This window comes from Patiria miniata, unplaced genomic scaffold (genome assembly GCF_015706575.1).
Source record: "Patiria miniata isolate m_02_andy unplaced genomic scaffold, ASM1570657v1 HiC_scaffold_6, whole genome shotgun sequence".
Classification (NCBI taxonomy): domain Eukaryota; kingdom Metazoa; phylum Echinodermata; class Asteroidea; order Valvatida; family Asterinidae; genus Patiria; species Patiria miniata.
This window is the reverse complement of record NW_024037073.1, coordinates 20336131-20349400: the sequence shown is the minus strand read 5'-3', so window position 1 is coordinate 20349400 and position 13270 is coordinate 20336131. Positions and strand designations below refer to the sequence as shown.

General features: G+C 41.6%; 1 protein-coding gene across 1 annotated transcript in view; it reads left to right on the top strand.

The window, feature by feature from the left end:
- Positions 1-13270, top strand: part of LOC119742568 (clathrin heavy chain 1) — a 53504-nt gene that overhangs the window by 18277 nt on the left and 21957 nt on the right. Inside the window, exons 4-14 of the mRNA XM_038218650.1 lie at positions 371-532; positions 1220-1333; positions 1880-2053; positions 3801-3998; positions 6632-6832; positions 7474-7566; positions 8451-8633; positions 9469-9699; positions 10569-10640; positions 10815-11066; positions 12750-12968. Of these exons, the coding sequence (XP_038074578.1) occupies positions 371-532; positions 1220-1333; positions 1880-2053; positions 3801-3998; positions 6632-6832; positions 7474-7566; positions 8451-8633; positions 9469-9699; positions 10569-10640; positions 10815-11066; positions 12750-12968 (1899 nt within the window). The remainder of the gene's footprint in view (positions 1-370; positions 533-1219; positions 1334-1879; positions 2054-3800; positions 3999-6631; positions 6833-7473; positions 7567-8450; positions 8634-9468; positions 9700-10568; positions 10641-10814; positions 11067-12749; positions 12969-13270) is intronic.

Sequence of the window (13270 nt, the reverse complement as noted above, 5' to 3'; positions counted from 1 at the left end):
ACTTGGCCGTTGTTCATGGCCTGTCATCGTAGCAAATATCGCTCCCAAATCCTTCATGGAAACAGTGGCACATTCTTTACCTAAACTTTCAAGGTGCATCAATCCCCATGTAAAGAAATACATGTAGTGGTTGAGCTCAACCTTCCTCAATCTATCATGATCTTCTCAAACACTTTGTGGATTTTAAAGGAATTCAGAAAGTTAATGGTGGCGTAAACCATCTACTAAAAACAGACTTTGAGAGTTCCTGTTAAGTACTGTCCAGATTGAGCCACTGTCTTTATCAAGAATTACACAGCTGAGAGAGAGAGAGAGAGATCATTAACACAATGTTCGTAAAGACTCATCTAGTTCAATTTTTCCACCACAGCAAAACCGTGTAGTGGGAGCCATGCAGCTGTACTCCGTAGAGCGTAAAGTCAGTCAGCCCATCGAGGGACACGCTGCCTGCTTCTCCATCTTCAAGCAAGAGGGCAACCCGGAAGCATCTACCATCTTCTCCTTCGCTGTCCGTGGAGCAGCCGGAGGCAAGGTAAAAGACTTCAGCTGGAAATTCCAAAATGGGATAGTTCAGAACGACTGCAACATTTGATCTTTTGCTTGTTGTCACTCCTAATTTGTTTAAACCTTGAACTTCAAATCTTAGAAATAATAATAAGGTTCTGAAAGGACAGGTGTAGGGGTCTCTGAAACCTAGCGCGTTCCCAGTGAGAACAGTAAAGTTACATCAGTCCATTTGGGGCTACCCATCTTAGAAATAATAAGGTTCTGAAAGGACAGGTGTAGGGGTCTCTGAAACCTAGTGTGTTCTTAGTGAGAACAGTAAAGTTACATCAGTCCATTTGGGGCTACCCTCCTACTGTTTGAACAGTCACAGACAGTCAAAAATTCCATCCACTTCCCCTACCATGCCTTTTACACAGGCTAGTCATGAACAGTCAGATCATATTTCAAGCCAGCACTCTGACTAGTCAAATCCAGTTAACAGACAAAAAAGGCAACTGGTAGGCACTGCTGTCATCAATTCCCTACAGTCAAAGCATAGCTATATCAAGTTACATAAAAAGTCACAGCCAGTCAATCCTGCTTTATGTGGGCTAGGAGCTGTTGAAAAAAAGTCACTTGAGATTGATTTTGACTGACACGACAACTTGGCACAGAATGTTTGCATAGGAGGGTTAATATGACATAAATTTGTGTCTTGTGTGTCTTTTTCTAGCTTCACGTCATTGAGGCCGGTAGCCCTCCCAGCGGTAACCAACCCTTTTCCAAGAAGGCCGTGGACGTGTTCTTCCCTCCGGAAGCTCAAAATGATTTCCCAGTTGCAATGCAGGTAAGGCCAAAAAAAAAAAGTCTCCGGATTATGGAATGCGCGCGCGTCGCCGTAGCCATGCGCGTCGGCAAAATGAAAAAGGTTTTTTTCAATGAAAGATGATGTCTCAAAACCGCCAAACACACTGGTTTGACTGGAATCCTGCTGCCGCACAATTTTAACGTGTTTTTAGATGGGGTTACGATCGAGTATAAGCTTTATGTGGCCTCTCTGGGCTCCCATATATATGCACTAAGTTTAGTCGGGCACCGTTTGCAGTCATCAGCCGACATTTGAAGAAAAAAACGGTAAAAAAAAAAAGCAGCGTCGCCGCACCACTTTTGGGCAAGCTCCATACCAGAAACCGGAGACTTTTTTTTGGCCTAAAGAAGATTTTCTAAGAATTTTAAGAATATTTTGTAAATAATATCATAATTTTAGCTATGTATAAAAATTAAAAAAAATTGAAAAATTGGCAGACAAATTCAAACCAAAATGTGCACCAGGCTGGATTTGAACTGGTTTTACTAGAGTTTGAACGCAAGGAAACTCCTTTTACACATTCAGGTGAGCCCTAAACATGACACCATCTACCTGATCACCAAGTACGGCTACATCCACCTGTATGACCTGGAGAGTGGTACCTGTATCTACATGAACCGCATCAGCGCTGAGACCATCTTTGTGACTGCACCCCACGAGGCCAGCTCGGGCATCATCGGTGTCAACCGCAAGGGCCAGGTAAGATGCCAATTATTAAAATATCCGTTATCAAAATATCAAAATAATAAGATGTAGGTCTATTTACGCTGTACATTGTAACAAGATTCCGAACAGCTTATAACATAAAATGTGCTGGGCCCAATTTCACGGCGTTGCTTAACAGTTAGCAGAAAAGTTGTGCTTAGCATCTATAGCAGAACAATTTGCTAACCTTAAGCACTATTTCGCGGTGTGTGTGTGCTAACGGTTGCGCGTGCATGGAGATTTCTATTGTTACGTCACTAAGTGAAGCAACTTATTCCATTGAAGGAAGCCTTCCTTTTGCTGTGCTTACTGCATATGGTCTCCATGAAATAGACGGAGGCTCTGTTAGCAGAAAATTGTGTGCTTAGCAGCGCCATGAAATTGGGCCCTGGGCCCAATTTCACGGCGCTGCTTAGCACAAAAATTTGCTTAGCACAAAAATAGTCTGGCTTATAAAAGCAGGTAACCAGCCAAAACTCCACGTGATGTATATTGCTCGTGATCAGTATTCAGCTGTTGTTTGCTTAGCAAAATCACATGGAGTTTTGGCTGATAACCTACTTTTATAAACCAGACTTTTTTTGTGCTAAGCAAATTTTTGTGCTTAGCAGCGCCATGAAATTGGCCCCTGGTTTCAATAGGCCTGCTAACATTGCACGTGTACAAACTGCAAGGTACACCAATAAACAGCTGTGACTTTATAGAAACCTGATTGATTTTTTTCTCTAAAATACAATAAATGTGCATTCTTACCATTCAGCGCACAGGTGGTGCTGTTAGTCTTGAATTTAGACAGAATGCCCTAATGGCCAAATTTGTTAATCTTGTGAACTTTGATAACATCTCTGATTGTATCTGATTTGTTAAAGCAGTGAGAGTCTTTTGCAAGGTCATTAAAAAAAACTCAAGAAGACTATTTTTTTTGGATATAATTTTTGAACTAAGCTTAGAAAAATGTGAGCTCGGCACATAATTTCAGTGTATTTCAGAATTTTTTATATTCCAGTCGTTGAACATACTTTGTATGAAATATTGCAGCTTTCTTTCACTTTAATTGTGCATGCCGTGGTTTTTCCCCCAGTTAATTTTACTCGCTAAAAGGGAAGTATCGTACTCTAAATAAGAAATCACTCTCTGAATGTATCCATTTTCCTCTCCCAGATAGCAGAGGTCATTGATACCAGGAAGTGAAACTGACACAAAAACTGGAGTGATGGAAAAAAGATCGTTTTTGTAGTTTAGAATTTAATAATAATGTGCTTGCTTATAAATTGCACATATCCACCAATGTTGATGCTGAAGGCACTATGGGCTCCATGCACAAGTACTCCTTTAACGGCCAGAAAAGGAGAGTTGGGGGAGACCTAACACTGGGAATGCATCTTTTCAAAAGTAGTTAAGATGTTTTGAAAATTAATAAGACTGCTTCAAACTGCTTTCTGACTGGATTTACCTGAAATATACAAATCTTAAAAAATTAAGACGGCCTGACGTTTAGATCTTGAGATCTTCAGAGGCCAAAAAAGAGAAGATATTAAGATATTTTAGATATTTTAAGATACTTATATAATTGATAAAAGATATTCTGATATTTGTGGTTTAATAAAAAGATATTAAGCCATTTTGGTTATAAGCCTTTTAAGAAGCTTGGATAGCACCAAGTGATTGATATCATATTGAGATAGTTTTGCAGAAGCCTTTGCAGGAAAAAACTATTCTACTATTTCATTCTGTTCTTCAGGTGCTGTCAGTCAGTGTTGATGAAGAGAACATCGTCACCTACATCACCAACACCCTGCAGAACCCGGACCTGGCTCTGCGCATCGCCGTGCGTAACAACCTGTCTGGCGCTGAGGAGCTCTTCGTGCGCAAGTTCAACACGCTGTTTGCCCAGGGCAACTATGCCGAGTCGGCCAAGGTGGCTGCCAATGCACCCAAGGTACGGGCCTTGTCAAGGACACCCCACCTCTGCTTTCACGATAAAAAGATACAAGGGTTTACATGTAACCCTGGTCCGCTGGCCATATGTCAGTGAAAACAATGAAAAACTAGTCAAACACCCTTCAAATCATTCAAGTGGGCTTGTTTAAAAGAGTGGATAGAAGGATGAGCAAATTTCTGTTGCACCTTACAGACTGATACACATAACACATGTGGTCAGTACTTGAAGATCAGTCACAATAAACAGTGGTATATGCTGGATGCATGCCCAAAAATCCTCCAAAATCTTTTTTTGGGAGGCAAAACCAGCCAGAGACTCGATCCTCCAATTTCATCCAGCCTCAGTTGGGGCGTGCTAACCTGGATTCTCCATTATCCTCCAGAGGCAAAACCCTGTTGTGCCCTCAATCCTGCAAAATCCGCCAGTGCTTTGATTTTCAAAAGGCCCTCAATCCTTTGAAACCCTCCATTATGCTAAGGGATTTTGGAAGAATTGGGAAGGTTAGGGTTACTCTTTAACTTTAACTTGCAGAACTTGCGATACGGACAATTACACAGCATTGTAAACCTCAATGCCAGAATTTTAAAATGGTCCAAATGCCACAAATCAAACAGGTATATCATTTTGAAGCTTATTCTGTGTATATTATTTAAATGTGCTTTAATTATAACAATGTTCAAGAATTTAGCTGTTATTTTAACTGAAAAAAGAATTAATGGGTACACAAAAAAAACAATTTCTCTGAGTGCGTCCGACACCATGGTGTTTTGAGCCAATTTCTACTCCAGCAAAAAAGTTGGATGAGTATTTTTTTTTAAATCATTGTAGTAACTATCTTATCTTTTTTATCAGAATTTAAAACTGAACTATAATTATGCACACTGGTGAATTAACCAAAATGTACGTCCGACACGGTGGAACTGCCTACCTACCGAACTGAAACCAGTCAATATATTGTCACTTGTCACATGATTGTCTGCACACAATCAACTGCAAACCAAGTTGGCATCGTGATTTTATTCAACATTATTCCTGGCCTGTCTGCTGCGCTGCTGTCCTGGCACCGTTCCAAAGGGAACATCAGTCCAGGTGTTGCTCGTCTGTAGCCATGGCAACACAGTTGGCACACAGTGCATCACTGTATATATAGTGATCATTGCGAGGGGCAGATGTGCAGAAGTCTCTGGGGAGTTCTCTTTTTGGGGGAAAAAAATCAGTACCCTGACAATCGGAACACTGCCACAGGAAACACACACAAATGACTTGTATTTAAAGATTGATCAGCCAGTCTGCATGTTAGTGATGTAATTCCCCCCCCCCTGCAAATATTCTAAATGAAGAAGAACAGTCATCTTGTTGGTAGTCCCTCATTTCCACTGTCCAGACATTGCTGTGCATATCATTTGAATTCATATATCTTTTCTTCTGACATAAACAGTTTGGACAAAACAACTTGTGAAAAATCATGTTTTATTGAATGTTAACCCCAACTCCCTAGGTATTTTTGGAAGGATGCAACCTCAATCCTGCAAAATCCTCCAACTGCCTCCGTGCAAAAATTGCATACAGTTTCAATCCTGCGAAATCCTCCTTTGTTTTTTAATGTGGTACTTGGACGGGTAACCACCGCCTCAATCCTGCAAAATCCTCCAGCAATCACTGTCAATATGTTGAGGCAGAGCCAGTGACATCCTGGAGCAGTGCGGAGGATTTCAAGTATAATCTAGGCTTAAATTTACACACGGCTGATCATAAACAACACAAGGTCTGGCCCAAGACCTTGACACAGTGCATCCTCCAAAATTTGCCACACATTTTTGCCATATAACCTCAATCCTTCAAATCCTCCATTTTTGCAAAGAGAATTTTGGAGGGTTCGGGAAGATTAGGGTTTATGGTTCACTATTTAGTATTATCTCTTATGTTATTTTGATCTTCCCTTCGTTGTGTTGGTTAGATTAGAATGTTATATTATTAGTTGTTAACTACATTTTAGATTTGTAATTTGATACATTAATTTCAGGTGAAAGCAATTGATGCTATGAGCAGTTTTATCCCCCCCCCCCCAAGTAGACCCATTGCATAGAGCGCCCTCGTTGGAGACAGGTATTTGTTTCCCCAATATACGCATGAGTGCATTCAAATGTTCTTTCGTTGTCACTGAATTTAAACAGCAAAACTGTCACCAGCGAGGGGGTTCTGTGCAAGTGGTCAAAGAGAAAAAGTTCTCAAACCACATAGGAATGAGGAGCTGCAAAGAAACCCAACAATATTTACAAAGAAGTTAGAATATAGGGCTCGCTCAATGATGGCCATCTCTGCAGGAGAACTGCAACTCCGTATTTTACGCAATCAAGCACACATTGCGCAGTGGGTCAAAAATGTTACAAACACGTGCGCTTGTTGCTCGAAATCTGTTCGAAATATGACGCAGCCGATGCACGTTATGCAAGTTGTCTCTCAAAATGCTCATGTACTTGGATGGTCTATTAGAAATGACGTCATTTGAACGAGACCTATTACACAGACTCGGAAGTGTTCACCATTCCTTCCTTCCATAGAGTGCAGACCTCAAAAAGGATGAGTGTATTTGCATTTTCATCTCTTCCTTTCTTCTCTTCTCAATCTAGGGCATCCTGCGGACGCCCCAGACCATTCAACGCTTCCAGCAGGTCCCCGCCCAGCCCGGTGCCACCAGCCCTCTACTGCAGTACTTTGGTATCCTGCTGGACCAAGGGCAGCTCAACAAGTACGAGTCGCTGGAGCTGTGCCGGCCCGTGCTGCAGCAGGGACGCAAGCAGCTGCTGGAGAAGTGGCTCAAGGAGGATAAGGTATGGTGGGAGGATAAAGGAGTTGAGGAGGGAATGGGGAGGGGGGGGGGGGGTGTTAACCTGAGGTGCGACAGGGGAAACTTGGTGTTGAAGGATGGGCAGGTACATTTGATTGAGTGGTCTTGGACAGTTGTACATCACAAGGCCGATTTCCTGAGTAAATCGTTTTTTAAAACACAAAACGCATAAAGTTGAAGCAAGTCCCTGGGCCTTTTTGCTAGGATGTAGCCTCAATTCTGCAAAATCCTCCAATTGGCCTCATAAAAAAATAGCATATATATAGCCTCAATCCTGCAAATTCCTCCATTTTTTCTTGAATATGGTCCATGGAGGGGTGACCACTGCCTGAATCCTGCAAAATCCTGCGGCAGTGACTGTCAATATGTTGAGGCTTGGCCAGTGACATCCTGGAGCAGTACGGAGGATTTCAAGCATAATCCAGGCCTATATTTATGCATGGCTGAGCAAAAATAACACAAGGTCTGGCCCAAGACCTTGACAATGTGCATCCTACGAAAGCAGTAACGCATTTTTTGTCATGTAACCTCAATCCGCCAAATTCCTCCACTTTGGCAAAGAGGATTTTGAAGGATTCAGGACGGTTAGTGTTAACTTAACAACTTTTGTCGTATCTTCAACAGCTTGAGTGTAGTGAAGAGCTAGGCGATCTAGTGAAGGCCCATGACCCCACCCTGGCCTTGTCTGTCTACCTGAGAGCTAATGTGCCAAACAAGGTAAGACCAAAACGCTTGAACTACCGGTAAGCTCACTTTAACCTGTGTATTTGGCTGGCTTACAGCTGAAATTATAAAAGAGATATTTAACAGCTAGAGTCAGCACACATGCTTGAATGCACCCATGACCCCACCACTAGCTTTATCTGTAATAATCAGTGTTGTCGTCGAGACCGGATAGTCCGAGACCGTGACCAAGTTAGTACTGGAAAACCTAGATCCTCAGTGGCACTGTCATTGATAAAGTATCAAATACTAATTTCTTAGGAGTTCATATTGATATTCATTTAAAATGGACAAATCATAGAAATTATGTAGCTACCAAACTTTCAAGAAACATTGGAATTATTAATCGATTAAAGTATTTTATTCCAACTGATACTTTATTAACATTGTATAACTCGTTTATACTTCCTTATTTTAACTACTCAGCGATAGTTTGGGGCTGTTCAGTTTCACAAAGTAGTAAAATGGTCCTCTTGCAAAAGAGAATTGTTCCTATTATTTCAAAAGCTGGTTATCTTGACCACGCAGCTCCTTTATTCACTAAAAGCTATTAGAATTGGAAGATATCCACAATATAAATCTGGGAAAATTTATGTATCAACTTATGAATGGCCTGATGCCTACCTGTATCCGTTCATACATTCATTTTCTGCTGATGTACACTCATATTCAACGAGAAGTTCATCTCAAATCCATAATTAAACAACTTTGCATAAAAATCGACAATTACAACGCGGCATCAAATTCTGGAATAGCCTTACAGATACCATAAGACAGGGTCCCTAAGTGTATTCACAAAGAAACTCAAAACCAAGCTTTGTTAAGTCTCTTCTGAAATGTTTCTAATCATATATGCTTGAACGTTTTTTGTTTCCCAGGTGATCCAGTGCTTTGCCGAGACGGGCCAGTTCAGCAAGATTGTCCTGTACGCCAAGAAGGTGGGCTACACCCCAGACTACATCTTCCTGCTGCGTAACGTGATGCGCATCAACCCGGAGCAAGGGTCAGGCTTCGCTCAGATGCTGGTACAGGATGAGGAACCACTGGCAGACATCAACCAGGTAAGCAACATCCCCTCCCCCTGCTCACTGTCTTTGATTGCCCTTACTGACTGTCCCTTATACTTGTATTCATGTTTCTGAAAATCCTTACTTGGCCAACGTTTTGGTATTTGCGTACACTTCCTATCCCTCGTGACTCAAGACACTTAAGTAAATGTTCTTGTACTTTCAATCATCTGAAATCGACCACATTTTCAGATTCTTTTTGAGAGAAACTTTCTTGGGTGGCAATATGCATACCAAAAAAATCAGAAACAAGGCTGGCATAGCTGGTTTTTAGACATCTGTTAATATTTCTGAGCCTTTTGACGGTAGAATCCACCTTCATAGATTTGTATATACAGCATCACTGCCATCACGTTTCTATTCATTGCAGGGCTTAATGAGGTTTTCAACTGTCTTGCTCTCGTTTTGACTTCCGTTTTATAAATGGGGACATTTCATTCTCACCAAATGTCAATTTTTCTAATACTGTCATTTAATGTGTTACCTTTTCATTGACTGTGCATAAAGAAAGCAGTGATAACACAATTCTTGGCCCAGTTGGCTTGAAACTTTGCGAATGTACTTGGCATAAGTTTTTAGTAAAATCTGATTAAAATCATAAGATGGCCGAAAGGGTAGATAACAAATCTATCCCCACCCTTTTGTCATGAGAAGGTAAATTTAGAAGAATATTTGTCAATTGATGTGGCTAGAATTTTCATTCGCGCAAAGTATATTCCTGCATAACCTTTTTAGTTTAAACTGTCGATGTAATTAGTAACCTATTTCTCCGAAACCTGCAGCCATTGGATTACCAATGTAACTGTTAACTTGTTTCTCCCTCCTGCAGATCGTGGACGTCTTCATGGAGCAGAACATGGTGCAGCAGTGCACCTCCTTCCTCCTGGATGCCCTCAAGAACAACCGTCCCTCGGAGGGACACCTGCAGACCCGCCTGCTGGAGATGAACCTCATGTCTGCCCCTCAGGTGGCTGACGCCATCCTGGGCAACCAGATGTTCACCCACTACGACCGGGCCCACATCGCCTCCCTGTGTGAAAAGGCTGGTCTGCTTCAGAGGGTGAGTGATATTTTTTCCTGGCAAGCACAAATATTTTGCATAGCAGAAGCGGGATTTTGGTTTGCTTAGTTTTTAACGTTGCGGAGTTATTTTCACTTCTCAGCAGTTTCTCATGAAATTGGACTCAAGGCCAAAACTTTTTTTGAGCTGCTAAGCAGGAAATGGTGCTTAATAAATTTATCTGCTGAACATAAATTCAGTAGAACACCAGGGGCCAATTTCATGGAGCTGCTAAGCACACAAAAACTGCTTAGTATGAAAAGTCTTCTTTAGCAAAAACAGGACTACTAACCAAATTTCCATGTGATGTATATTGCTCGTGATTGGTATTCAGCTGTTGTTTGCTCAGCATGAAAATCACATGGAGTTTTGGCTGGTAACCTGCATTTACTAAGCCAGACTTTTTTGTGCTAAGCAAATTTTTGTGCTTATCAGCGCCGTGAAATTGGGCCCTGTTGGCATTTGAGCTGCTAACCTGTTGTTTGTATGAAGAAAATGTTTTCCGTGCTTAGTGCAGTTCTTAGGTTGGCAGCTCCGTGAAATTTGGCTTGGAATAGAAAAGAGTTCAGGAATATTTGTAGATTTTAATTGCTTTACAGTATTTTAAAATCTTTAGAATTGTCTTCAAGCTAATTCTTTTTTGGGGTCATCATTTGCTTAAGTGTTGTTAGTTGGCTCAATTGATCTTGTTAAAAAATAGAAACAATTGAGGTTTTCTTAACCTGTTAATTTCCTGAAATAACTCGCTAGATTTGGAAAATGTTTCATAATTTTGCTTGCTGGCTTGTCAGTGACTAACGTGATTGTAAGGTCTTGCAGAAGAAAGATGATAAAAACCTTATTATTTTCCCTCAACAATTTTCTTACAGGCTCTTGAGCACTACACAGACCTGTATGACATCAAGAGGGCAGTGGTCAACACTCACATGTTGAACCCTGAGGTGAGTTAATTTTGGACAATTTGTGTGAAAATGTCCTTTTCTTGGGGAATTAAAAAAAATAACAAAATTGAGGTACGACTTAAGATTTTTGCACATATTGCAAAAATCTGGGTTGTATGAAGGTTAACGTTAATGTGAATACTGACTTGGACCCTCTGCCTTGGTCGCACACAGTGGCTGGTCAACTACTTTGGCTCCCTGTCCGTGGAGGACTCCCTGGAATGTCTCAAGGGCATGCTGTCGGCCAACATCCGCCAGAACCTGCAGATCTGCGTGCAGGTGGCCACCAAGTACCACGAGCAGCTCTCCACCAACTCCCTGATTGACATCTTCGAGTCCTTCAAGAGCTACGAAGGTCTGTTCTACTTCCTGGGCTCCATCGTTAACTTCAGTCAGGACGCTGACGTCCACTTCAAGTACATCCAGGTAAGTCACAATTGAATTTTTCTTCAGTTTTCAAACAGAGAAATCTTTGTGTTTTTGTGAGAGAGTGAGAGAGATAACAAAGAACATGCAAATAAGCAGGATTTGAACATGCAATCTCAGTGTTTCCGCAGAGGATGAAATTCAATCAATTTTGAACTGTCACATTGTATTATGAATGCACTTACAGTAGAAAAACAAATGAAAAGTGTATTAACGATATGAGATTTTGCTGTGAATGTACAATGTGATATTTTATATTTAGCTTGCAGACTGTCACTACATATTGCTGGGTCGACCCAAAAGAAAAACTGGTGTTTTATTGGCAGACTGCAAACATTGGGATGGATTGGTAGAGCACGGGTTCTGTTTCGTACAGTTAGTGGGTTCGAATCCCGCTTCTGGCTATGATCTTGGTACACTCTTTGTGTGAAATCTATGTATGCCCAACCTAACATTTTACCTTTTTTTAAAGGTGAAAGATTGGAACTGTGATTTATGAAATCTCTGAATGGTAGTCTTAATATTGGGAAAGTTGGAGGTGTTTGTATTAGGTGCTGCATATGTTGATAACAGTACCACAATTCAGATGTCTCCAAGAGCAAAATCCACAGGTGTGTCAGACAAATGATGCTCCTTGTCTAGTGGGGCATTGTTTCGTAAACACACCAACATTTCAACTTCCGATCTCACAAGGGTTTCCAGAGAAAGTTTAGTCCATGGTGTTAAGAACTTAAGCCCTAACTGTACCAACTCCATAAAAGTCCATCCCGCCATTTTGGGGGATTTTGTCAGATAAGCCATGTGTACACAGTCCAACAAAATCCACCAGCACCAGTGGTGGATTTCAACGGATTTGGTCCTGAAGCATTATGTTAAGCAGAGTGAGCTTATGGATTTTGATGGACATGGTCTTCTACTTTGTAAAACTAAGTAGGGAGTTAGGTTCAATTGATTTGTATTGTCACGTTTGAATACCAGTACTGGTTTTCCAATTTGTGCCCACGTTTATGAAATTTGCTGGTACTAGCTGCTCTCGTATTCCGCTAATGGATGGTTTACATAAATCCAAACTCTTTGATATAAAAATTGTCCTACTGTGGATAGTTCGTTCTTGCAGAAGGGTCTGGATAGTCAGGTTTTTGCAGTGGTACTGGGTTTTTGCATTCCACTTTATTTAATTCTTATTTCTTTAATTCTTATTTTAACTGGGTAGCCCATTCAGTGGGATCCACTGGTCTCCCATGGGGCCCAGTAAAGAGATGACAATGTGAAGAAATTAAAGTTTTAGATGGAGGAAAACTCCAGAAGAATATTCTAAGGAAAACCCATGGAATGAGGTAGGGACTGAAAACCCAATCCACATAAAAAAAAATGGCCCTGGCAGGAATCGAACCTGGGCCACAGCGGTAAAAGGCAAGGAAAGTACCGCTACGCCAGCCTGACTCCCACTTGTGTGACTCCCACTTGTGTGACCAATACTCAAATCCAACCAAATCTGACATGTGTATTGAGGTTTCAGTCCCTGCCCGATAATGAGGGTTCCGTGGAATATTTTTTTGGGATTTCCTCCCACCTCTAAACTGAACAATTTTTCAAGTCCTCAGCTGCAGTGCCATTCTTGCTTTTGAGGAATCCCTTACCAGAAAGAGATAATAATTGTATCGTGAACATTCCTTGTACCAGGCTGCTTGCAAGACCGGCCAGATCAAGGAGGTGGAGCGCATCTGTCGTGAGAGCAACTGCTACGACGCCGACCGGGTCAAGAACTTCCTGAAGGAGGCCAAGCTGACGGACCAGCTGCCCCTCATCATCGTCTGCGACCGCTTTGACTTCGTCCACGACCTCGTGCTGTACCTGTACCGCAACAACCTGCAGAAGTACATTGAGATCTACGTGCAAAAGGTGAGATTGGCCACAAGTTCCAGAAGGTGCACACGCACCTTGCCAAAACTTTAAAAATTGATCACTAGTATTGCCCGTCCCTCAATTTCACCATGGACACCCCATGCGCATACTGATTCATGTGCAAACGGCTTGAAGTATGTATTGCTTATTTTTTTCTGTGTCTACATCAGTTATTTATTCGCATCAGGCGTCGTCAGCAAGGTGTTCAAATGTCCCGCCCAGTGGTCTCCCCCAACTCTCCCTTTGTAACCGCTGAGGGGGTACTTGTGCAAGGAGTCCGTGTGACTTACGATGACTTG